We start from the raw sequence: 25955 nt of genomic DNA on the forward strand, positions 1-25955 counted from the left end.
AGTGCCAGCTCCCCCAGCCTTTCCTCAGGGGAGATGCCCAGCCCCTTCATCATCTCTGCAGTTCTTCTCTGAACTCTCCATGGTGTGTCCGTGGCACTCGTAGTGGGGAGCCCAGAGCTGGACGCCGTGGCCTCAGCTGTGCTGAGGGGAGGCTGCTCCCTGAACCCCACCAGGCCAGGACAGGCAGGGCCACAGCAGGGGCTGGGGTTCAACTCAGGGTCTGGCAGAGCCCTCAGGTCCTCCTCCACAGAGCTGCTCTTCAGCAGGTCAGCCTGCCGTGTGTCCTGGTTATTCCTCCCCGGGTGCAGGACATTGCATTTCTTTTCGCTCAACTTCATGAGGTTCCTGACAGCCTATCTTTCCATCCTGTTGAAAGATTAAATTAAATTTAAAGATTCAGGGGAGCCTTGAGAGTTGTCTCAGTGGTATTTGGTGAAAAGACAATAGGCAATGAGCACAGATCGAAAGACAAGAAATTCTATTTAAACAAAAAAAAGCATTTTTACAGTGGTGGCGATTGAGTGCTGGAACAGTGTGTGGAACCTGCATCCTTGGAGATGTTCAAAATCCAATCAGACAAAGTCCTGAGCAGCCTGTGCAAGTTGCTTCTACTCTGAGCAGAAGGGTTTGACTGGGGATCTTCAGAGACCCCTCAGCCAAGCTTGTGGTACCACACAGGATTCTGCATGGCTGGGAGAGCAGACAGGGTGGACTGGATTGCAGATGCACCCCAAGTGGACCATTAGGCCTTAATGGCCCTGGGCAGCCTCCCTTGGGACCCACACCTCAGGCCTGCTCATGACTTGCTGTTATCTTACGGTCTGACTTCTCAGTCTGTGCTGTTGCCTTTCTTAGGTGCTGTGGGACTGGGGATGCCCTTTCCCCAGCAGCCCTGTTATTCAGCTTGATTCCTGTCTCTTAGACGATTGTTCAGCAGATTGCTGTCTTTTCTTGTCTTAGAGGACAAGAAAAAGGGATATCAGGGGAGAACAAACAGCTTTCACTTTGTGCAGGTGCCATGCTATTAATGCAACCTTTTAGCAAGTAATGTAAATTATTGTTTAAGCCTCTGGGACCTCTTCCACATAATCTATTTTGGGGGTGGATTTTCCAGATGGAAGTATATGCCTATGTGCTGTCTGGTGCAGATGAAGCAAACCTAATGTTGCTTTGTCAGTTTATGGACATATGCCAAAGATAGCATCAGAGAAGCAGCTTTAGGGAAAGGCCTTGTCAAAAGGTGAGATTAGTATTTGACCCATGAGGTAGGCACATGGAGATAAGAAAATATAATACATCACGTGAAAAGTAATGTTTCTGACTTTGGAAGGTCACAGTCTTGAGGAAAAAATAATTAAAAAAAAAAAAAGGAAAAGTATTGTGGAAAAAATTCCCTTTATTTTTCAAATATGGAAACTATCTGTATTAACACTGAAAATAACGGCATGAAGAAAAAGCCCTCAAGAATTAACAGAGTCAAATTGCATGAATGCCATGAACACTCTGTACAGTATGTACAGAACTGATTTCCAGTTCTTCTTTGAGCAGAGCAGAAGGACATACAATTTCAGGTCAGTTTTCATGGGCAGCTCTGACCCCTGGAACAATGTGCATGTATCACATACATAAAATGACATATGGCCTAATTGAAAATCGATATTCTTTCTAGATTTTCTCTTTTCCAATTAGTATTGAAGAGGTATGTCCTTATCCAAATGCTACTTGTGTATTTATGCATTGAGATAGCTCTGTTTCATCCCATCTGTAATCATCAGGAAGAAATCTGTTTGCAGGTAGGAGAAACATGGAAAGTTTCTGCAAGTAGAAGCATCAAGACTGCAGTAAAGACTGTGTAAACTCACAAATATCTGGTAGTTTTAAAAGTTAGTGGATAAAATTACAAAATACCTTTCAATTATCCAGTTTTGAAGGCTGAGTTAGTAGAAGGTTGGCACTGGCTTTGGAAGGAGTACAAAGACTTTAGTATTCTTCACTGAGCTCTGAAAGCTTGGCCTTTACCAAGACAGATGCAGTGTGGATGGTGGTCTTTGGGATGTGTACAGACAAGAACACAGTGGAGAATTTTTTCTATACATTGAGAAATTCTCATTTCATCACCATCAGGTACAAGTCAAAATTGGCATGCAATGAGCTCCTTTCTGGGAAATCTGGCTTTGAAAGACTCATTTCTGGAATGAAGTGTAACAGCCTTAGTTTTTTATTTTAAGTATGGGATTAAATGAGTAAATCAACGTGGGCCCCAAAATGAAATATGCAGCTTTACACGTAGTGAGACTGTAATATTGACTTTCATTCTTGGATTAATAACAAAAAATTTGACTCTGTATATACGTATGCTTGCACACATGCACCCCTTTCATATATATGTATAGATATATATGTAAGTATATGCAAATTTCTGACAATACTTTGATGTTCAGGTACTGTAAACAGATAATCCCAATCATAATCTGGTTAACAACATGGGTAAATACCAGAGCTAAAAGCTGAATTCTGAAATTCCCAAAGAAAGACTGGTTTGCATTGTTGGAAAATGAGGCCTCTACTTGTTTGTGCTCTGTTAATATTGTGTGGAAAGCAGGAAATCACAAATGGCAAGGCTTGATGCATTCTGCTTTGTGGGAACATCTGTGGACATGTGGATGCAATGTGGTATGGAGAGTCCCTTTTGTGATATGTGTACATGTCTGCTTACAGGAACTGAAAACAGGTTAGACTGCTGAGTTTTATTGAAGTATCATTAGGATCCTTTCAGATAGCTTTTAGAAATGATTGGGTGGAAAGACCTTTGGCAATATGTCTAAGCCAGAAAGCACGTGCATATATTATAAAGCCAGAAGGGATCCTTGTGACCATCTAGTATGACTGTCTGTGTAACCCAAGCCGTAGGACTTCCCAGAATTAATTCCTGTTTGAGCTGGAATGCAATCCAAGAATCTTCTGATTCATCCTTCAGCTTGCCCTTTTTGTACAGGAAGTCTCTTCAGGATTAGAATTCAATGTTTTCTTGAAAAGTTGGACAAATAGTCTGAAAAAAAATAAAATCAAGAAGCAGTTCAATACGGACAAATTGAAATAACTGTAGTAATTATCGTAATAATCAACTGCACAAACACAGGCTGGGAAATTGCTTGATAGGCAACAATCCTGCTTCAAATTATTTAGGAATTGACATGTCTTACCACTGGACTAGGGTCAATGCTAGGGTCATGCTGTTGTTAAAAAATAAAGCACTTCATTAGGTTTTATAAGCAGGTCTGTTCTTTCTGAAGGTTTAGACTCGTCTGCTGAGCAGTGTTATTGATAAGCTAGTGCTGTCTTAGCTCACTGTAGGTACAAGCTGATGCAGTGTATCTGAAAACTCTTTGATTATGATCCAGTCCTCAGATAGAGCCATCTCATCAAAGTAAGAGTCCAACCTTGCTAAGAGTTAGCAGAAGATGAACAGACTTGAGTTTGCTGTATGCATCATCAGGGACAGTTATCCTGATCGTCTGATGCATAGTCTACTAACAACCATAGTAACATGAGTCCAATGTCTAAATCTTAGTGTACAGGAAATATTCTTTCCTCAGTGCTCAGTAATAATAAATCTTTAGTTGGATTGTTGTGTCAAATTTTAGTCATTCCACTTCAAGAAAGATGTGGAACAGCAAGAAGAAAGTTCAGAGGAGAGGAACATGAATGATTATTACCTGTGATATATACAGGATCTGTTTAGTCTAGAAAGGAGAAGAGCAGACATTATAAAAGTGTTCAAACAAGATAATAAAAGTGTACAAAGAGAAGGATAATCATTTGTTATCCAGCTCACTTGCCTCCTGCTAGAGTAGATCTCTTATCAAAATAATCATCTTGCCTTCCATGGTCACCAAATAACTTGCTGCCTTACAGTCTGGAGCTAGCCACTGCTAAACAGAACTACCACACACTTCTAGTTACCCTCTTCTGCTACCAGTCTTAAATGAAAGAGATGCATTTGTGCATTTATCTTAGATTCCAAATAATTGTCCAGCCTATAAAAATACAATACTCTGCCTACAGGATGTGGAATGTGGCAGCACCAATATATAACCCTGCAGTTTCTGGAACGACTAAAAAGAGCCTCAGGATCTGGCTTTGAACATCTCAAGAAATGTGTTGAGGAAGCTTTCTTAGTGCTAGGGAGGGCAGCATGGGCAGATGTGCAGTTGTGATTGGCAAAGTTGACTCCAGCAATGCCTCTGAGGTCTTCCTTCGACGATGTGCAACTCTGAGTGTATGGCTATGGCTAGGGATGAAAAACTGTGTGTAAAGCCAGGGCAGAGGAGTCTAAGTGACATACTGGGTTGGGAATAATGAGCAGACCTCAAATGAAAGCTGCCCAGTTTAGATAATTCCTTGGTGGGTTAGGAGGCTGCTCACTGTTATTGCTGCTCTTAGCCATTGTCAAAAGAAGGACAGCTACACTGCAACAGGCCCAACACTGTGGATCCTTAACATCTTCCTAGTTGAATTACAGACATTCATTTTCTGGGTGTTCATGGACCTGGATGTTACGGAACAAGTCCTAGTGGTCCTGTTCAATGGTGTGAGAGATACTAGCTGTATTCCTGGCCATGCCAAGGAAGGGGGAGAGAGCATGGATGAAGCAGGTCCCTACTTCTATCTTTACACTCGGAGATGTTATGGGTGTAATTTGGGCTTATGTCCAAATGTGTTAAGTAGAAGCTGAAATCCCTTTGGTAGGAATCAAAAAATATATCCTGAATTTTTAAGTCTGGCAAACCTGTGCAAACACTAAGAAGTTATTTGGCTCTGCCTATAAAAGATAAGGAGCTGTAGAAAGACAGAGGTGTTTGAAAGCATATTCTACAGCAATGTAGCTGAGGAGAAGTCACTTCTGAAAATAGGCAGAGAGAGCATAGGAATCGTTTCCTTAAGGAACCCTGTGATGAGGAGTAAAACTGTTTTCTGAGCATGGAAGGGAGTAATTCCTGGCATGGATGTACCACCCAGTTGCTCAGATGGGCAAATTGTTCTTAAGCTTTGTGTTCCCCCTCCTGGTTTCAACAGGATGAGAAGAGTTTGCTGAAGAGAAATGAAGTTAGCCAGGTTTTGGCAGAGCTTGGTAGAGGGAAGAACTGTTTCAAGGGTGAATAATGGATATAATAAATTTTTTAACTGTTTGTTTCTTTCATAATCCTTTAGGATCTTCCACTATTGAGAAGCTTATTGATACCTATTGGTGCCAGCAGCCAGCTGTCCCTGCCGTATGATCCCACATTCCTTCAGGACATGAGTGACTCTAGTATCTGCAACCAAACAGGTTGCCAGTGGAGCTCTCAGGAAACATCAAGTGCAAACACAGTTTGCATCTGTGCAAACACCAGGACTGTGAGCAACGAGGTAATGCTAAAAGCTTGTTTGGGTGAAGGTACTAATCAAGTGAAGACCTTGCAGCTGTATCTTGCAGGACAGAGTTATGGCAACATGGCAACATTTTGGTGCCAGTCCACAGATGGTAGTGTTCCCAACATACCTGGCTACTTAGATCAGAAATAAAGGAGCTCCTAGTCCAGCTCCTTCACTAGGTCTTCCTTACTCATGTGTAACTATTGGGCCTCATAAGAATGACTAAATCAGGCTTTCTTTGCAGTTTAATTTTCTCCTCTTTAATGCCAGTCAGAGAAATATGAGAGCAACAGGATTAGGGAAGACTGCATGTGGCAGAGGTGATAGAAAAGTGAGTGTCTTGCACAATGGATCTTTCTCTGTCCTCCACTCTGGACTTCTGTTTCAAGTTTTCACTTTTTACGGCATTAATCTGTGTTCTGCTGCCCGATTTCACAGTGCTGTCTCCCTTCTGGAGTGCCTGTGGGTGTCATTCTGTGGGCAAACCAGGTGGGAGAGCTGTTCTTTCTCCTCTATCCCAGAATTACCAAGTTCGCAGTCTTGTGCATCCAGCTCTTGCCGGGAGAGATGCTCCACAATGCCAGCTCCCAGAGAATCTCCCAGAACGTTGGTAGTTGTTCTAAGGCGGTCCCTGAAAAGTCAGAGAGAAGAACAAAATGCAGTTTCATAGTAGCAGCTAAGGGGATGAAGATTATTTCAAGAAACATCTTCAGTGAAACTTTTTCTACTTTCTAAGTCATTCCAATAATAGATCAACACTGACTGGAAAATTACTCCCAGAGAGCCTTCCTTGATTGACATCCTTGAGCTCAAGCTTCACATTCATTCCTGTTTTATTGCATTCTCAATTCCTTACTGAAAAGTTTTGGACTTGACAGAAGTGAAGAGGAAGATTGCTGTGTTTATACTGGACACTGTCCTTTCTGAAAGCCTTGCTGCAGACTCAGATGGCCTTTCCACATCTGTTTCACTTAAGTTGCTTTTTGTTTTACAAAAAGTGCTGAAATTCTGGTGCAAACCTATGACAGCACTGCTGTGGACATAGATTTCCTCAACATAGACAGCATGCGCTAAGACAAGGCACCAGATTCTTTGTGCAAAATAGCACATCTAGAAGACACTTTGCAATGAGATATTCTCCACAACCACAACAGTATGTCAGAGCTGCTGAAGCTGTCACCAGTCCAGCGCCGCATCAGATCCTTCAGTGGTAACAGTGGCACCTGATTGAAATAATCTACTCTGAGTAAGCACAAGAAGTAACATGGCTTATTAGGAGGCAGGGCTCTTCCCAGCCAAGTCTGTTCTTATGCACAATCCAGGAGAAGTGAAGCTGTTCTGCAGAACTATTTCCAGCTGGTCAACCATGGCTGGGAGCAGGTTTTGGCTGCTTTGGCTACAAACCAACAATACAAGATACAAAAGAACAGGGGAAACACCGACAAAATCTGTCTGGATTTTAGTGTCTGAGAAGACAGAGAGGTAGGACTGTGCACAAATGCATTCTTCAATCTGGTTCCTAAGAACACTCCTATAAAATCACTTGTCTCAAGTGATTTTATTTAAAAAGGAAAGAAAGCTGAAATGTAGCAGTGTGGTTGACTAGCTGCACCCATGTAAACACTCTTCAACTTTGTACAGCCCAGTCTCATCCCTCTTTCAGTGGTTGGTAACCCAGAACTATCATTCTGTAGTGTGGATTTGGTTATTATTATAATCTTTTCCTATGGCTCTGCAGGTAATTTCTGTGTGCATTTTAAATAAAGCAAATGGAGGACGTTTTGTTTGGTCACCAGGCTGATCAGCAAGTTACCTCTGATGCCTTGAGTCACTGAAGCACATGGCGAAGACTCCAGCCTGGGCATAGAAGGCTACTGTGCAAAGATCTCAGGGATACAGGTGTGTTTTAAGCTCAATGGCACAGGTTAGTGAGCCTGCTTTTAGACACATCAGGAGTACAGACGAGATCTGTAAGCACTGGCAGGAATGCAAAGCAGTGCATGCCTGCTGAGCAAGGAACTTACAGAAACCAGTCCACAGCGATGATCAGCGTAATATCTTCAGTAGGCAGCCCCACTGATGTCAGTACTATAACCATTGTCACCAGTCCTGCCTGGGGAATACCTGCAGCTCCGATGCTGGCTGCCGTGGCAGTGATGCTGAAGGGAATGGGAAAGCAGAGCTATCAGCAAAGGGAAGAAAAGAGGTGGTCGCATGTGCAGAAATGTCAGGAAGTAGCTCAAACTCATCATCGTCTTAGCAGCCTTTTTGCCCTGGTCACCAAGAAGGATGGTGACACATGGGACATCAACACAATGCCAGACTGCCCCTGCCAGACATCCCCTCATAACAGACTGCACACCACAGCTTTTCCTAAGACCTGGACATGCAAGAAGGGCTCAAGTAGAGCTTCAAAGTCATGGTGTCCACATGTGCTTTGACACCTGGAACTGTAGTACAACCATTCTTTCCCATAATTTTTTTTCTTATTGTCTCTTCTGAGCAAAAAAGGAACCTGATCACACCTCAGATAAGCCAACAAAACTGAAACCCTTTCTGTAGTCCCAAAACTCTTTCAAAAGTCACCTTATTGTGATGATTTGCCCAAAGTCAAGTTCATAGTTGTTGACTTGGGCAATGAAGATGGCTGCAAGGGCCTCGTACAGAGCAGTGCCGTCCATGTTAATTGTGGCTCCCACAGGCAGCACAAACCTCGTGATGCGCCTGTCCACACCATTGTTTTCTTCCAGGCACCTGAAGGTTATGGGCAGAGTCGCTGAGCTGAAAGGAATTTACAAAACCACATGAATTGCATGTATGCTGATGTCGGAAGGAGGACTGTGCCTCTGCCTAGTTTATGACCTTACCCACCTGCTTTTTCACCCTGCCATGTGAGCCAGAGGCCAGAAGCTGCTAGGAGAAAGAACAGTCTAAGCAAGGCTTCCTCAGATATGATGCATGCTGCAGTTGCACATTCTGACATGGCTTTTCTCGGGGGGTTGGGGCAGGGGCTGTATAACCCTGAGGCTGATGATGCTGGTATAACACCAGAAGAAGGTGGATTCAGGGTGCATAGGGCAGAGCCTCAAGATCAGAATTCCTTTTTCTGCTATGAAAAAAACTTGAGCCCTTTCCCATCCCTCTCAGTCCATAAGACAAGAATGACACGTTTGAAAACATATCTTGCAAAGAAAGCAAAGAACTATTTCTGGAAGAGAACATGAGCAGGAAAAATGCTCTGTGTTTTGGTATGAGAGTGTGTGTGGAAGAGCCTGCTATGTGCTTGCCAGGACACAAATATAGCAAGAAACATAGCACTTAGTGAAACAACAGTTACCTACCATCCCTTGCTTTGACTGTGTAACATGGCAGTGTAAGTCATTGAACATACTGGTGTTGATGCCTTTGCCCAGGTCTCTGGGAAGTTTAATGACACCTGCATACAGTCTGTGTGCCTGGGAAAGATGGATATGAAAATGTGTGCAAGTACATGTGTGTGAGAGCTATGTGCATGTAGAATAATGCTGTGATTCAGCAGGATATTTGTCCTGAGCTCAGCATTTCAGTGGTAAGCAAAGTAACCCTCGTGTTTGGTCAGGAGAAATACAGGCCATTCAGTGATGGTCTGAGTTGGTCATGTGAGTAGGGCTCCTGAGCAGGGCAGTGGGAACCTTCCCACTCCCAAATGAGTTTGGCTGCTCCACTGCAAAAAGCTGCTAGTGCTAGAAATTGTGAGACGACAGTGCTGCATTGAGAGCAATGGAGTGCTGAGATGTAGTATCTACATCAGCCCAAACCCCACTCCTACATAGCCATCATACCTGGAGGAGGTGCCCAGGGCCGTGATGAGAGCCTGCAGGAGCCCTGCAATGAACACCCAGGGGTTTCGGTGAGTGACAATGAAGTAGAGCAGGGGCAGGATGCAAAGGGCATGAATGAGGAGTCCAACGATGACAGTGAGCGTGTACATCCCCAGCTGGCCTCCCATCACTGCTAGGTCATCCATCTCCAGGATTTTGCCCGCAATTAAAAACATGATCCCAACTGGAGCATACCTGTGACAGAAACACAAGGCCTATGGTCAGGACTGGCTCTCACACTTTCACACCAGCTTTAATACATGCTATCTGGATAAATCCCCAATAAACCAGCATACCATAAGTGCTCACTGAGCCTAATATTGGATTATACTGCTGGTTTATTTTCTAGAAACCTGGAGAGAGCTGGGACTTGTTCATCCCATGGTCAAAAATCAGCTCTTGGTGCATGCCTGGGGACCCCAGCACTGTTTTGCACACAGCATGGACAGTGGTGGTTTCCTCCTCCTCTTGGGTTTTCTACATTTCTACAACACTCCTTGTAGAATCGATAAGGAAGGTTGTGTAGAGAAACCTTCAGAGTCCCTTCCTTTCCTAACAGCGCTTGGGCTGTTTTTTTTCCCCTGAGAGGCACAGGAATAACAGAGAATCAGAGAGTAAAAGCAAGAGTGTCCAATAGGCTCTGGGGTATCAGCCTTGCTGTCTTCAGATGCTCACGTTTAGGGAATATGAACATCTAGGGATTCCAGATCTGGGGTAACAAGGACTGGGTACACCAACACCTGTAAAAGCAGCCATGGCTCATATAAAACCCAATTTTGAGGTACCCTGCTATCTTTCCCATTCCTTATGTCTTTCCCCCCTCCCTCCATGACAATGCAGCTGACAAAGCAGCCATGAGGCTTCACAGAAAAGAAGAAATAAGTCAGATACGGAGAGAATCATGGGCACTAATATAATAATTGGACCAAAGAAAATTCCAGCTCCATGGCCACACCTCTCAGGGCTGGGCCTCTGCAGCCCAAGAGGTCACATGCAACTCATGCACAAGGCTCAGAGATCCACATGCCAAACTCCAGCTTATCCTGGGAGGTTTGGAAAAGTTTCAGGAAAGGATTTCATAAATATTTCATTTCCTCTGACCTTCCTTTTAGAACACATCCTTGGCTGCAGGCAGGGACCAGATTTCCCCAGGAAAAACAAGCTCCTGGGAGATGGCCTGCAGACTGTGGCTACAGGAAGGCATGCACAGGCAGTGTCCCACGTATAACCAATGTTCTATACATAAACACCCTGCCTTCCTTCATCTAAAAAGGGAGGTTTAAGGAGGGCTTTTGAAGGTCTCAGGAGTAGTGTGCAGGTCTACTTGTTCCACTGTGCTCATGCTCTTGCTTCTGTTCCCTCAGGCAAGTCTTACCTGTTCTTAGGAAAGCAAAGCCCCAAGTTCTGGTTCAGACATGGAGTAAAAGATCCCAGGGGGATGGGGCTTCCCAACATCTGCTATGAGCTCAGGGATATTCTTCCCCTTTGTGCCTTTTTCTGTAAGGCCTGTCTTGCTGTGCTCAGGATTTTGCTCTGAGATACAAGACTATGACTTATAAGATCAAGGAAAGGAAGCTGGAGTGATCTAAAGTGTGAGAGGGTGTCAGGCTGACAGATTTCTTCCCTGTCAGACATTTGCATGTATTCTGCCAGACCAGCGTCTGTCCTCTTTTGCAGGACCTGACAAAACTTTGAGCCCTAATTGGGTAAAAAGCTTAAAATAACAATATTTGGTAAAATGCTGCCTTCTATTGTGGACTTGTCTCAGCAATGCCTTGTTTGTCTGGACCATGTGTCATAGGGAGCCTTGACAGAAAGCAATGAGCAGCTGAGCTCCAGAGGAGTCATGATCTGAAAGATCTCAAACTGAAAGACAGTAACTTTGAGCTGATCCTCTCAACGTACCTCAGCTCTCAGATCTATTGCATTACTGCATACAGCTGCCACTCTGAAAGCAGGAAAGGGGCAAAGGGTTACTGTGATTCATAGCTAAGTTAGACTGCTGGAATACAGCTGGAAGGAAAGCTTTTGGTGAGAAAGCCTCACACCCTACTCCTGTTGGTAAGGCTAAGAGATCTTCCACTCCAGCTCTCTGATCTTCCAAGGATGTTTCCACAAGCCTCAAGAAAAGCAAATCCTGGTGTACCTGATATTTCTAAGGTAAAAACAAAAAGAACAGGAAATGAAATGAGAACAAATATCCCATCCAGACTTTTCCCTCCAGCTTGATGGAGCCAAAGTAGAGCTGTGCCCATCTGCTTTTCCTGTCTTGTGCATGAAATCCTTAAAGCTACCCCACTTCTCATCATGTCAATGGAAACTGCACCTGCAGACCTCCTGCTCCAACCGGCCGTGCTCCTCACCAGATGATAATGGCCACCAGCCTCATGATGGCTTCGTTGAGGCAGTTAAAGAACTCCCGCAGGGCCCGTCCCTTCTGCTTCATGCTGCCGATCATCAAACCGAAGCACATGGAGAACACTACCAGCCCCAGAGCGTTCACCCCATTGGCTGAGCCTGGGATGGGAATGACTTCTTCAAAGGTCAGCACCTCGGAGATGGTTCCCAGGGCATGAGTGACATTCTCCATGATGCTGGTGAAATTCTCAGGCATGGGCATCTGAGTGGTTGTCACACCTGCTGTGACATTGCTGCTGTGGAGGATGGTTCTGGTGAAGACCCTGGTGCTGTACTGAGTCTTGTACTGAAAAGACACAGATTATCAAATGCACTCACAGGCCCTAGTTCAGATGATCAGGACACATGCTAGGCTCTTACATCCCTTCTTAAAGTAAGGAGAGTACTGCAAGTTGCTGCTGACCTATGTGGGAAACTTGCTTTGCCTGTTCTCAAGGACCGCAGTGTAGTGCTTTCACCAGAAAGTTCAGAAAATTCATAGAGCAGAAGGACAAAAGAGACCATTAGATCATCTCATGTCACAAGGACTGAGATATTCTGGCTTCTCTGATAGCCCTTTGTGCTGCTTCTAAGGGCACTAGCACTGCAGAAGAGACAGATTCTTGGAGAATCTATTCCATATCACTGCCAGTCCAAGCCTGCTACCTGAAATCATGCAAACCCTTCCTGCCTCTGTGGGATGGGATGGAGGTTGAAGCCCTCATGTACAGACAGTTTGAAAAGCTTGCATGGGGGATGCTATAATACAGACTACGTATTCTATAATGCAGAATACGTCTGTACTGCCTCCTGCAGCAGTCAGACCTGGGGAATAAAGTGGTAATCCATCCCTCAGAGAAGTAGATAGGACCATGGTCCAGGGCACAGGGCGCAAAGATGAGATTTCATACCTGTTTGAAGCAGGCTTCTACCAGGTTGGGCGGGAACATATTCCTGCAGTAGATAAAACAAGGAAAGAGTTACTGTCCTGTTGAACTAGGAAGAAAACATGGGCTTCCTGGCCAACTTCTTTGTCCTGGAGCAGTGTCTGAGGTCACAACTTTTACAATGTCCACTTAAGCCCTTTCGGTCTGACTGACAGAAGAAGGGAATATGCTGATTTGGACTCAGCCCCTCTTGCAACTTGTCAGACTTCCACTGCATGTTTTCAGACTCCAGAAAGTTATTCAGGTATGTGGAAAGAGATGACACACACCCTGCCCTGGGGTATAGGTACATTGTAAAACCATCATCAAACCCAACCAAACCTTGAAACAATACCATATTACAATGTTTAATACACTGCTTTGCTCTCAGCCTTACCACTACAGTTGTCATTTTAGCTCTCTGTTATCCTGTACCTCAAAAACACAGCTTTATACCACTTGAGATGGTACAGCTTTGCAATTCACTGAGTAAGGTCACAGCAAGGGAAGAAAAGGTAACGTTTTGGGAACCACTTCCTTGATTTCCTTTGGTTGTTGAAGATGGATATTTGGCATAGTCTTTGCCAGGTGAATTTCTGAAAAGTAGCCACTGATGGTTTTCATTATTTATTTTGTTAAGCACACCATGACCTCTTATATTAATACCTCTAGAGAAAGGCTGGACTCCAGGCCAAGCACTCAGTCTCAGAGTGGCAAAGCCAGTTAGCTAGATTAAGCTAGAAGTAGTAGGCATTCCAAGACTCAGCCATTAACCTCTTTCCCTAAGACTATGTGCCTAAAGCTGTGATACTTCAAAAGACTACTCCATGGAGGAATGTGATCTCACTGATATGGTCTCAACATGAGACCATCTTGTTTACCTACCTCACCAAGTCCATGAAGGCATCTGTGGTCTGCACCTGCTCAATTCTGCCTTCTCGGTGAAGTTTGTCCTTAGATCCTTTTCCTGGGTGTATGATGATCACCATGAAGATGCCGATGAAGACAGCTATGATTGTGGTCACCATGTAGTAGATAATAGCCCGCATCCCCATCTTCCCTGAGACTCTGCTATCCAGTGAGGCCATTCCTGGAGTGTCACACAGAGAGACAAGGTGAGGAAGCCTATCGTCTCAGAGAGAATGGGAAAGCTTGAGGAAGACTCAAAGGGTGCAAGGCTCATGCATGAGTTGGACAGGGAGCTAGGGTCTCTACAGGGAATAGAATTTGGAGTTACAAGGTGATGTTGACATGGAAGAATGTGGCTTGTGGTCATGAAGAAACATAGCACTAGTGGATCTTAGTCTGTATTTGGGAATGTAGCAGTTTTCTTTAAAAGTTCTCAGAAGGGAATAATTCCCTCCTAATACAATGGGCCTTTCAGTCCCTAATGGTGGGATGTTTCAGCAGATGTAACACCTTGCAGTCCCTTCTGCTGTCTGAAAGCTTGGCTGTCTGTCATGTCTTCCTTGAGGATATGGGTGAAATGAGCCTCCAGCTGGTGATCAGCTTCAACCCTTTTGAACTGACACAAATTAACCTTCTCTAGGCTGGAGGAAACCTGAAGTTTACTTGGGCAACAAACTTGGAGACATTTGAGATTATGTAGGATTAAATCCTTGTTAGTGCTCAAGTTCTGAGCATTGGAACCACTACATTGCATTCTCCTCAATCTTCTGAGAAAGCACAAGGTCTTCTGCTTTTCTGCACCACTGCTGAGCCAGCAGGGGTCTCAGTGTGGATCATGTTCACTATGGCTGTAGATTCAGGCTTGTCACTACTAGCCAAGCTAATCCAAGCACCTCCAGCTGGGTCATGAAGAGGTACCCCAACAACAGCTTTGCTGACCATTGTCTTGGCTGAAAGCAGCAGAAAGCACTTCTCACCTGTAATCAAGCTAGAGACAATGAGAGGAAGAACCAGCATCTGGAGCATACGCATCAGCAGCTCACCAGGGAAGGAGAAATACTTGATCTGGCGATAGGTCAGCTGGTAGGGCCGGAGGGAGAAGGCCAGGATAATCCCTGTGGATCAGCAAGGGATGAGAATGGAAGTGGGACAGTGTGATGTGGTCTGTCCCTCAGTCCTACAATGTAGCTTTTCTCTTTCTCATCCTCTTCCCAAAGGAACAAATGCTCATTATCTGAAAGGCTATGATCCAGTTTTTATGGTATGCTCTCTCTCCCTCTGACATATTTATGTGCAGAGGAGCCTTGTGCAAAACCACAGGTCTCCTTTTTCCCTGTCTGATGCTCTTCCGGAGTCTGTTCCCAGGAAGCTCATGAATACAAAATGGTGTGATGAGAGATATGATCTCCCAGGCCAAAATAAATAATAAGTTCAGATTCTTTGTCTACCCACCTCTTAAAGCCAAGTTCAGCCAGTTAGAGACATATAGCCCGGATCAAAACCTAGGGACATCCTGCTATCTGCTAAGCAAATTTGGTGTGCATTGTATCACGGCCATTTGCAGCAGTTCTGGTCCTGTCAAGCTAAAGCTGTGGGACAAATCTGAAAAGCCCTTATGCCTACAGCTACATTCACAAGATGCCTCTGAAGAAACCTAGATGATTTGTACCAAGGATTGGTTGAGTTGGACCATCAAACTCTTTTTATTGTAGACTGTTTCTATGCTGGAGCCAGAAAGGATCAATGAGGACTCCCTCCCACATACACACTCTCTGTTGGGTCTCTTGATTTTGCACACAAAAGTACTCATGATGTGGACAGTACTTTGAGCTGTCAGCTCATCAGCTTGAACTCCTTAGTCAAATCACTATGGTAAAATAAAATCTTTGTAAAATATACAAATATTTCCCCTTATTTATAAATGGTGCCTGATGTTGCCACCAGCTCCATACCTAGTAGGACCGCAGCAATGGTGAAGAGGACAAAGGCATTTCTCCTGAAGAAGCATTTAGCACTCTCAGCAGTGATGCTGTGCATCCGCTTCTTGGCCCGTGCCGCCCGCTTCTGCACAGCCTGCCGGAACTGCTGCACCCGGCTGTCGGCGTGGAGCCGCTTGGCTGCATCCTCGTTGAGGAACAGGCTGTTGACATGGCTCTGCTCGCTCATGGTCAGCACAGCTGCTTAGTCCTCCAGGCACAGCTCTGCCTATGCTGGGCAGGGAGAAGTACAGGCAGGAAAGCATAAGCTGTGGCATATCTTACCTTCAGCTTTAGGTCATTTCCCTAGAGCCTGCTTACAAAGGTTTATTTAAAGTTGATTAATGAGATCCTGTGACCATCTGCAAGGAGCAGACCTTGGGGAAGGGTATCTAAAGGGCTGCCAGGGTCTTGTCACTACCGTTTTGATGCCTCTAGAGAGGCTCTGGCCTCTATAGGAACCAACCTGCACTGAAGAGTGGCTTATGTTGGCCTGGGCAGCCAGAAGTGGCTTCATAGCCACCCAGGCTTGTTCTTAGGAGTTTGATCACTTTGGAATGGATTTTATTTTTATCATCTGGCAAGAAACCCCTTTCCCATATACAAGCACTTCCAAACAAAACCAAGCAGCGAACAACATTTCTGATGCAGCTCCAAGGTGGACAGGTCCCTACCACAACAACTTTCTCCATGACAGCAACTGGTGCTGGCAGTTTCTGTAGAAAGGAACATTATCCCCTTGCCTTCCATGGAGCCTGAGGATAATACTTCATTTATATTCATTTATTTATGACTTTCCTTTGAAACAGGACTTTCAAGTAGTATCTCTTGTCAAACTCCATTGATAGGATTAAGCTGATGTTCTGTCTTCATAAATACTAAGACTGAAATCAAACCTACTCCACAGAGATAAATAAAGAACCAATTCTGCTCCATTACCAATTGGCTGCAAGGCTGGACAGTCTACTGTACTTTATCTGTTTAGGTTTTACTGTTATTTTCATATTCCTCAGAAAACAAGGAGGCTACACAGGCAAATCAGTCCCCTCTAGAGTGCTAAAGGCACCAGCCGCCCAACAGTTCACATAATAAGAAAGATTATTGCCTGACTATGCAGGTGCCATTTTTCTTCTGTCACTGTGCCTTGACAGATGGAAGGTCTGAAAATTATTCTTGTTCCCTGGAGTTTGCAAAGGAAACAGTTTGTAATACAAACCTAAATGAAACCAAAGAAGAACAAAGTCACCTTAGCACATCAGTAAGTGCTGGATGACCATCTTTGAGATGAGCTAGTCCATTTGTAATCCTAAATTTAAACCAAAGAAACCCTCACAAATAGAGACTATATTCTCTATAAATTGCAAACCTAGTATCCTCCATTTGGAGCTAGGTAAATGCCTATCATGAACTGAAGACATTGCCTTAAAGAGAAACTGCTTCTTGCAAGATTGCAAGGTCATATGCACAGAAGGTGGAGAAAAACCTCCATTCTGAGAAAATATTGTTTGCACAGTTGCTAATGCATTCATGAAATTCAGAGCAGCAGACACACCTGAGGTGGCCCTGTCAAGTCACTCTAAGCCCTCCCAAGGCTAAGCTGCGCAAAGGCCACTGGCAAAGATGATGGCTGTTTGCTGCAGGAATCTTGCAGTGCTGCTGTGGTCACCCCAGCTTTTGAATCAGCAAACGACATTCCATGGATTTTAATCCACTCATTCCAGCTTGATCAAGCATTCCATTCCTTACTATACCACCTCACTTTTATATGTTGATGTAGACAATACACACCAGGCTGTGTGAAAACTTTGCCTGTCTTCCTTCTCCACTGACAGTCCTGCTTTTCACAGCTACACATGAGAAAAAGGAACTGCAATCTTTCAGTTCATTAAGATTGTGCTTCCTGAAGCTGACAGTAGGTGTAGAAACTATGAGTTCTAAACCCTTGTCTCCCACAATAAACTTGTATCATTTATAGCTTTCCAGATACAGAGTTGAACAAATGACCCAAAACAAGTGATACTGGAACACACCTTGGTGGGTTTAAGTGTCTCCCGAGGGAGACTCCATGACCTGCCTGGGCAGCTGTTCCAGTCGTCTGCCACCCTCAATGTAAAGAAGTGCTACTTCATGCCAAGGTGGAACTTTTTGTGGTTTCGTTCCAGGCCATTACTACTTGTCCATGTTGCTTGGGCATTCAAATGCTTCCAAATGTCTATTCTGATTGTCCCCTGACACGACTTTGGACCATTCCAGTTGTGCTGCCCCTGGATCTCAGAGAGAACAGTCCAGTACCTCCCTCTCCACCTTCCCTCGTGTGGAAGCTTCAGAAAGCAATGCTTCCCAACCTCCATTTCTCTGAAGGAGACAAGCCCAGAGCACTCAGCTGCTCCTTGTGGGATATGCCTTCCAGCTCTTCACCAGAAAGTTCATATGCATTCCCCTCTTCTGGACATATTTGAGGATCTTCACATCCTTCTTTAATATTGGAGCCCAGCCCTGCACACAGTGCTCCAAGTGAGGTTGCAGCAATGCTAACTACTCTGGGATAATCCCCTCTCTGGACCTGCTGGTCATGCTATGTGTGATGTCTCCAGCATGCAATTTGCCCTCTCAGCTGTCTGGGCACACTGTTCACTCCTCTTGAGCCTGTGGCCAGTCTGCACCCCCAGGTCTCTCTCTGCTCTTCAGCTATTCCTCTCCCAGTTTAGACTTGTACTCAGCGTTACTCCCTCCCAGCCACAGACAAATAGCACTTGGACTACTTCTGTTTTATGCCTGAGATAGCCCAGTGCTCCATTTCAATCAACATTCTCCTTTGAGGCCTCTTGTTCCTCAAGAAAGTCAACAGCACCTCCCAGATTGACATTGTCAGCAAGCTTGCTAATGGGATATTCAATTCCTGCATCTGGATCATGGATAAAAATACTGAACAGTACTGGCCCCAGTATTCAGCCCCAAGGACGCCATCAGTGACCACTCATCAGCCAGACACAGCCCCTTTCACTACAACCATTCAAACCCCACCATCCAGCTGACTCTTCACACTATACACCATCAACTTGCCCCTGCTACAGCTGGACAACTGTCCAGAAGGATGCTGTGAGGGACAGTATCAAAAGCCTCACTAAAAGCTGGGAAAACTGCATGCACCACCTTCCCTTTATCAGCTTCAGATGCGACCTCATCATAGAAAGAAATCGGACTGGTTAAAGAGGACTTTTCCTCTGTGAACCCATGTTGAAGATTGTATTTTTCTTCAAATGTTTTCAGTAGTATTCAGTAGGACCTTCTCCATAATTTTTCTAGAGGTTAGACTCACAAGTCTTTGTGTAGTTCTTTGTGTCTTCCCTTACACCTTTCTTGTGGATTAGAATAACATTAGCTTTCTTCCCAGTCAGCAGGGATGCCATGTGGCTTCCTACAGTAGAGCAGATTGCTACCCGAGACAATCACTTCCAAAAGAAGAGCTACCAGAGAAATTTTCAAACCCCAAACACTCTTTTCCTTACTCCCAAACCACTCACTCTTCATCAAACGACCCAGCACACATTGGTAATGTGAAAAGCTCCAAACAGTTTAGTGAAGTCAAAAGTCACATTGATGGCTCTAAAATCACCCACCACAGACTTTCTATGAACAAACCAGACTTCTCATTTGCTGTGGTGACCTGAGGAGGTCTATGTTGTGTACGGAAAACTGGGCTCCTTGTCTTTCAAATTTTGCCTTTCTTAGAGCTGGACCATATCACAGCAATGGCACAATTTCCTGTACAGGGGAGGTGGGAGCAGAACCCACAAATATAAACAGACTCACCCAATCTTTTTTCCAGATGCCTTCTCATCTCCATGCACTAAAAAATGTATTTTTGTCCAAACAAAATTAAATTTCTATTTCGATACAGGAAAGTATAGGTTTAATCGTTAGATCGCATGTTGCGCCATGTGTTCAGCTGCCTTCTTAGAGCAAAAAAAAAGCACATAAGGAACTCACCAGCATATCTTGCTTCTTTGATGTCCCCATCCTCTTGCTGACTTTCTCCCTTTCTCTATCTGCATATTTTGCAGCAGAGCAGCCCCCTCCATAGCGCATTCTCTCTGTGTTGCTGGTCTGGAATTGTGCAAATATTCTCTATTGCATCAGCAAGAAGTTCTCAGACTGCTGCAGTAAGTCACAAAAATTCTCTTGATAATGGCTTGGATTTTCCTTCTTGTGAGGAAAAAGGTGGCTTTGCTCTCTCGATGAAGGTTGTTCTATTCGTGGCTGCTTCACCAGTCTCCACTCTGCCAGAAACACTGAGGTATTTGAGAGAGCATTTTTGGAGGTAACTTCAAGGATCGAGCAGGGAGCACGAGATATTTCACAGTAAAGTTCAGTTTTGCAAAACTAATGCCTAGTTCTTGGCTGTGAGGTTTCACATAATTTTAAAAATATCAGTCAGATGTTGGTGAAAGAGAAAAATGAGGAAGGAAGACTTCTACACTACATTTTGGCCTGCTCTTTGCAAATTTTTCTGTGGTTATCTCTCCATTTACCCAAAGAGATTTCCAACATGGGGGAAGGAGTACAATAGAGCTTGAGGACTTAGAAAGAGCTAGAAAACAGGGAATCTCTGAATCAATTGAGATACTGTTTCAACTTGTACTGGACATTGAAGAACATCTGTCCTCTTTATCTTTTGTTGCTGTTAAAGCAGCCAACGTCAGAAAAGCCACCATTAGAAAAGCATCCAGTGTGCAGCATCTTCCTGTGAGCATGTTTTAAAGACAGAAGGTCTTAAAATTCTGGTTGAAGGGAGATTGGAGATAGCCATGGCACACTCAGTGCTGGAGGGCCAAAAGGGGGAGCATCAGGGCAGGTTTGCATCCCCTTCTCACAAATTAAATAATGTTAGTCCTACAAAGTTTCACACTTAAAATCTGAGAGTAAAATATTGTATACAGCAGAGAACCTTCTTGAAATAGTATCTTGAATGTAGTCTTTGACTACAGGTTCCATAAAGACACACAGTCTCCCACATTTTGGCCATGCCCCTATTCCAGAGAAAAGACCAGCTTGTTTAAATGGAGAACTAGGACAGCAGAAGTGAAAGTTAATCTTCAAATGCACCTAGTTGAAGGAACACCCACATTAATAAGGATATGGCTGCAGTGTCAGATCAGTCAGGGTTTTAAAAATTTTTTGTCAAGGATCATATATGAGGGGTTTTTAAAGCAATGGATATGAAAGGGAATGAAGGGGAGATCCCCTTTTCATCACCACTTGTGGTGACAGGCTGCCAACAGAGATTTCAATTTTGAGGTCCAAAAAGAAAGTGTGCAGAGGGCTGAGCTACTCATCTGCTCACAAGTGACAGGAAGAATGATCTGCTCTATGCATAAATGAAAAGCAGTAAACACAGAAAGAAAAACTTAATTCCAGTGACTCACAAAGAAACGAAAGACCACAGAAAAGCACAGACTGACAGAAGAAAGTACTAGGAATTATTTAAGAGACATTAAGGGACAAAGAAGAAAATATTCCATCCCTGAGAGGATGAGTGGCAGCTGGGACAGAGTTAATCTTCCTCCTAGTAGTTGGTACAATGCCGTGTTTGAAATTTAGGGTGAGGGTAATCTCAGACTATGTCTTGTGATAAAGTGAAAATGACAAGACCTGCCCACATCACTTCTGGAAATGATACAGGTTTCACATTTCAACATTAAATGCTTGAAACTGTTGAGATTTGTTAGCATTTAGAAACCCATATACACGTCTTAAATATTGCTACATCACAACAACAGAAAAAAAATTAAATTATTCGGGCAAATTTCAAGTTACTTGCTGAAGAAATTTTGCATTTTTCTCCGATTCTAGGAAAGCTGCTGTGAAAGTCTTCAATAACTTACTTTCTCTGTTGTACTCAGCTTCAGAAAAACCCAGCCAAGTTTGACTGTTATAAACTCATCATTACTGAAATGTTCCTCCTTCAGTTATTCAGACATCAAGAAGCAGGCTGTAAATATTTATAACATTTTCTTCATGTGCTGAAAAGTTTTGCACTGTCTGTATTAAGACAGTTTGCATCCATGGGAGCTCGCAAGCAAGCTCCTCCTGCTCCGTGCATGTTTCAGGTTATCAGCAGAGCTGAAGGGCAGACTTTCCTCAGAAATGCATTGGTCATAAATCCAGTCTGTCCACTGGGCAGGCAGGAACAGTCTACCTGTTCCATGGTGCTGGGGTAGCCCTGCAGAGCCCCATGGGTGTGGTGCCTGTCACTGGGCAGTGTTGGCACAGTGCAGAGCCCAGAACTGTGGCAGTAGGTCTGCATCTGGAGGCAGGATCTGGGGGAAGCTGGAGGTTGTATCTGCATATGCAGATCTACACAGCATGTAGATCTGCAGAGAGGGCTCAGTTCCACATGGGAAACATCTCCCAAGAAGTCAGGGCAGTGTTGCTGGCCAGAGGAGGTCAGTTCTGTATAGTAGTGATACATTGAGTTTCTGCCAGGGAGAATAGACTGTTCTGTTGCCTGCAGAGAAGCTGTTTGGCTGTTTGGAACCAAAGGTGACTATTCTGTTTTGTGTGAGCTTCTAATGCCTTAGCGCCCCTTCATGACAAGAAGAGAAATTACATGTAGGGAAATAAATCTACTTCATGCCTGGGCACAGATCTGCCCTCATTCCAGAGACATGGAACAGCTCTGAGGTCACAGAGCAGCAAGTGTTCTGAGCATAGGGGTGGGTTGCCGAGACCTCTGGCCTGGCTTTGTCCAGGTAATGGTCAGAATAATGTGGTGGATGAAGAAATATATCTGACTACTTTACACGGTCCAGACAAGACTCGACATCAAACCCCTAATAACAGTTTATTAGGGTCACCCCTGGGACCACAGAACTCGCAAGACATCCCAGATGGGACCAGCACTAGAGTCCAGAAACTCTGCTTGTGCCAGCAGGTTGAGAGGGGATCCCTCCCCTCTGACTCAGCACTGGTGAGGCCACAGATAGCATGCTGTGTCTAGGTCTGGGTTTCCCAGTATGGACACAGGGAACAGAATCCACTGAAGGACTGCAGAGATGATGGCGGGACTCGGGCATCTCCCATAAGGAAAGACTGGGAGATCTGGGACTCCTCAGCCTGGAAGAGAGGGGGCTTGGGGTAGGTCTTATCAATGTACGCCTGCAGGGAGGGTTTGAAGATTTCAGTGCCAGACCCTTCTCAGTGTTGCACAATGACCATGAGAGGTGTCAGACATGAATTGAAGTACCAGAAAATTCTTAAGCATTAAGAGAGTCTTTGTCACTGCAAGACAGACTGAACACTCGGGCAGATTGCCCAGAGAGGCTAGCGGGATGTTCTCCATTCTTGGAGATATTCAAAAGCTGTCTGTACACAGTCCTGAGCAACAAACTGTAGCTGACTCTGCTTTGGGCAGGGGGATAGCACTAGATAATGTTTAGGGGTCCCTGCCAACCTCAGCAATGCTGTGATCTTCCTTCTGCTGATGTGCTGTGAGACAAAGCTGTACGGGACTTCAGACAGCACTGACACATCCTGTCCATGGCAGTGTCCTGGAGGTGATTTACATTTATAATTAGAATAGAGACATGGTCGGTTCTCCACTCTTCTCTTACCCTCTGACCCCTGCACTGCACTTCTTCACTGCACTAAAAGGCAAACAAGAAAATGCTGCTTCCTTGAAACAGCCAAGTGCCATTTGTGGCTCTTGGACAGATTGTGAGGACTCAGGGATGTCTCAGCAGAGGGGGAGCCATCAATCAAGTGGATCCACTGTGAGATACTCCTCTGGGAAAGGGGAAGGTCCCGACCACTGGCAGGACTTGGCATTACAGGGCATTCTTGCCATGGTGCGTGGGATTGGAGAAAGTAACAAAAATTTCAGATTAAGACTGCCTTCTTGCCCTGTGCTCTGCTCTCTCATGAGGCAGAGCACAGCAGTCATCCCATGCCTGCTTCCTCTGCCCTCATACAACACACTGGCACAGCTTTCTAATTGCTAATGTGTCCAAGAGATATTAGCTGATGATCAAATAACCTGCCCCAAGAGAGGCAAAAATCTGTGTGTCCAGCACAGCAGAGAGCTCCATTCTTCAGAGGGTTCAGGCTCTTGGCTGGGACAGGCTCAGTTGTCAGTACTCAGAACAAATGGATGGGAAACAATGACTGAAATGCAGCTGCTTTACACATTGTCCCACTATTGGGACATTCTACACTAATGTCTGTGTAGAAGAACAGAAAAAGAGGTTAATCTAATTAGCCAGTTTTACTCCTGGGACTGGTAGAAGCCAGCCAAATTAGAAATGCCCATTGCAAACCCTCTCCCAGGTTTACCAGCCTCCAGGGGCTGGTTGGAAGAGAGGCAATATAATCCCAAGACAGCAGTGTTTGGTACAGCATGTACCATCACACCCTGCCACAGGCATGGCACATGGAACTCGGTCAAGCCATGCTGCTAAAGGGATGACACTGGAAAAGCATGTCAGGTGTCCCCCTCAATGACGGCTGCCCCAGGCTCCCTCTTCCCTCTGCTAACACAATCCCCTTTTTAGTATTCATTGCTGAAAGCCAGTCAGACTGTGAAATAATCAGCGCTTGGAGCCCACTGTTTCTCTTGTCTCCAAGGAAACTCTGCTTTATGTTCAACATCAAAACCAGCAGAATTTTCAGTGAGGGATGTCTCTGCAAGTGGTAGCAAGGAAGCACCCAAAGTGGGAGAAGGAGAAATCTCTGCAGAAGGAGAGGTGTTGGAAAGAGTTATGCACAGTTAGGCAGATAGAGAAGAGCAAGGCAAGGGGTTGCTGAAAAAGTCCGAGGTGGACTTCTGGTGCTGGGTCACCAAGGGAGAGGAGTTAAATAGCCCATCCTCACATGGTGGGGTGAAGGCTCAGTGCTTGTGAGGAAGGGATATGTCACTCTGCTGAGTGGTCTGAAAGTTGCTGTTAGCAGCTCTCAAGCTCTACTTGCTTTTGGGCAGACCATGGGCGCTCCAGAATGGGAAGCTACAGTTCTCCCACTGCCAGTTAAGTAAAACGGGTGCTTTGTGGGGATTGTCTTTGCAAGGATGGCAAAGGAGAAGTAGATGTCTCCATTCCCACCTGAGTTCCCCCCCATCAGTAGTTCAGTGCCTGCGATCAGAAGCATTAAATCCAGCCATTATGCTATTGCCTGGAAATTTTTTTTCAGTCCTGAGGACCAGGATCTCTATCTTCACAGGGTTCATAGGCCCCCCGCCCTTGGCTGGAGGCATCCTCACCCTTCAGGCTATTAGACTCTTTGCAGCCTGGCCCATTGCTTGCCCTTGGGAAGAGACGTACAAGCTGAAAGCAGTATAGCCGAAGAGCCTATGTTGAAAATCTCCATTCACAAGCCCAACTCAGCCATCTTTGTGTTGCTATAGCAGCCCCTGGAAGGGCTTTCTGCTCAGTAGGGCATTTCTGTTGCTTGATACTGGTCAGCCAGCTCCCTCCCAGACAACTCCTACCACAACAATGAACCCAGGAGGAGAACAGATCTGCTCAGGGCCTAGCTACTGACCCATCTCTGTGAGAGACCACCAGCTAAAGGGAGAGGAATCTGCAATAGGCAGGAATTTCAGCCCAGCTGAGCTCTAAAATAACAGCCATCACCAGCTGAGCAGTGCATTTGGGGCCTAAGTCCAATACTGGAAGGACTTTCCCCAATGCTCCCTACTCATGCCAAGGTCCTGTGATAAGATTGTCCTGCTCAAGCTTCCCACCAGGCATTTAACCCCAGCCCAAGACATAGAGTCCCACTTTTGAGCAACCCTCACTAGGCAGCCCCCTGTTCTAAAGCAAATGAGAGCTATCCCTGCCCCTTTCTCATGCACATGCCCAAGGAAATCTCCTGCCCTGGTACTGGCATCACTCTTATTCACGCATTCCGATTCACTGATAAAAACACTCACCAGGAACCAGTGCAGGTTGTCAAGCACAGAGGGGAGCAATTCGTTTTCTTCTTGGGGGATTATTCTGCGTTGTTTCGTTCTTTAATTCTTTCAAAGGCAGGAAGCAGGATTTTCTCCCTAGAAAGGTACAGTATTAGCAGAGAGCTCTGAGCAATACCTCCTGAGAGAGGAAAGGAAGACTGTATATGCTCAGGATACATGGCAGAAAGGGGTGGGGGAGTGGCATGTAGGAGGAGACAGAAAAAATCTTTGATGATTGCACCAGACCAGAGCACAGAAAGCACCTGTCACCAGAGACTGCATAGAGCCCTTACTGGTCACAGTACCAGTGAAACCTGCTGGCACTTTCTTCTGCCTCCTCACATAAGCTTCAAGGAGAGTTAGTAACAGAGAGCAGGGCAGCCAGTTAAGTAAGAATCAAATCTCATCCTCATTCCACTCCTGCCCCTTACAAGGGTTCCTTCCACAAGGGAGGCTGCATGCAGAAGTCAATCCAGTAGCAACAGCTGAGTACTGGACAGGCAGGTCCTTCACTGGTCCAGTCTGT

At 45.0% G+C, this 25955-nt stretch overlaps 1 protein-coding gene and 1 long non-coding RNA gene across 7 annotated transcripts in view; one reads left to right on the forward strand and one right to left on the reverse strand.

Moving 5' to 3' along the window:
* LOC148221213 (uncharacterized) overlaps window positions 1-25955 on the forward strand; it is a 48197-nt gene that overhangs the window by 409 nt on the left and 21833 nt on the right. For all 3 annotated transcript variants that reach the window (XR_015808505.1, XR_015808503.1, XR_015808504.1), the window contains exon 2: window positions 5212-5409. This is a non-coding gene — a long non-coding RNA (uncharacterized LOC148221213). The remainder of the gene's footprint in view (window positions 1-5211; window positions 5410-25955) is intronic.
* Window positions 1379-25638, reverse strand: SLC1A6 (solute carrier family 1 member 6). 4 transcript variants are annotated; one of them, XM_014884352.2, is made up of 12 exons: window positions 25409-25631; window positions 15460-15717; window positions 14485-14622; window positions 13484-13688; window positions 12584-12626; window positions 11639-11979; window positions 9237-9470; window positions 8002-8196; window positions 7440-7574; window positions 5943-6046; window positions 3717-3743; window positions 1379-3049 (listed from the first exon to the last, which is right to left on the reverse strand). In XM_014884352.2, the coding sequence occupies exons 2-11, from the start codon at window positions 15671-15673 to the stop codon at window positions 3739-3741; spliced, it is 1614 nt and encodes a 537-aa protein (XP_014739838.1). In that variant the 5' UTR covers window positions 15674-15717; window positions 25409-25631; the 3' UTR covers window positions 1379-3049; window positions 3717-3738. The 4 variants fall into 4 exon arrangements, with proteins under 4 accessions (XP_014739838.1, XP_088035272.1, XP_014739836.1 ...); XM_088179146.1 differs by lacking the exon at window positions 3717-3743; XM_014884350.2 differs by lacking the exons at window positions 1379-3049; window positions 3717-3743 and having other exon boundaries at window positions 5649-6046.

This window comes from Sturnus vulgaris, chromosome 26 (genome assembly GCF_052056855.1).
Source record: "Sturnus vulgaris isolate bStuVul1 chromosome 26, bStuVul1.hap1, whole genome shotgun sequence".
In the NCBI taxonomy this organism is placed as follows: domain Eukaryota; kingdom Metazoa; phylum Chordata; class Aves; order Passeriformes; family Sturnidae; genus Sturnus; species Sturnus vulgaris.

Coding starts and splice junctions, on each gene's coding strand:
- SLC1A6 (XM_014884350.2), bottom strand. CDS start 15,673: ATGAGCGAGCAGAGCCATGTCAACAGCCTGTTCCTCAACGAGGATGCA. Junction 12,627..13,483: donor GCCTTCATGGACTTGGTGAG/GTAGGTAAACAA, acceptor TATCTACTGCAG/GAATATGTTCCCGCCCAACC. Junction 7,575..8,001: donor GGGCAAATCATCACAATAAG/GTGACTTTTGAA, acceptor CATTCCCTTCAG/CATCACTGCCACGGCAGCCA.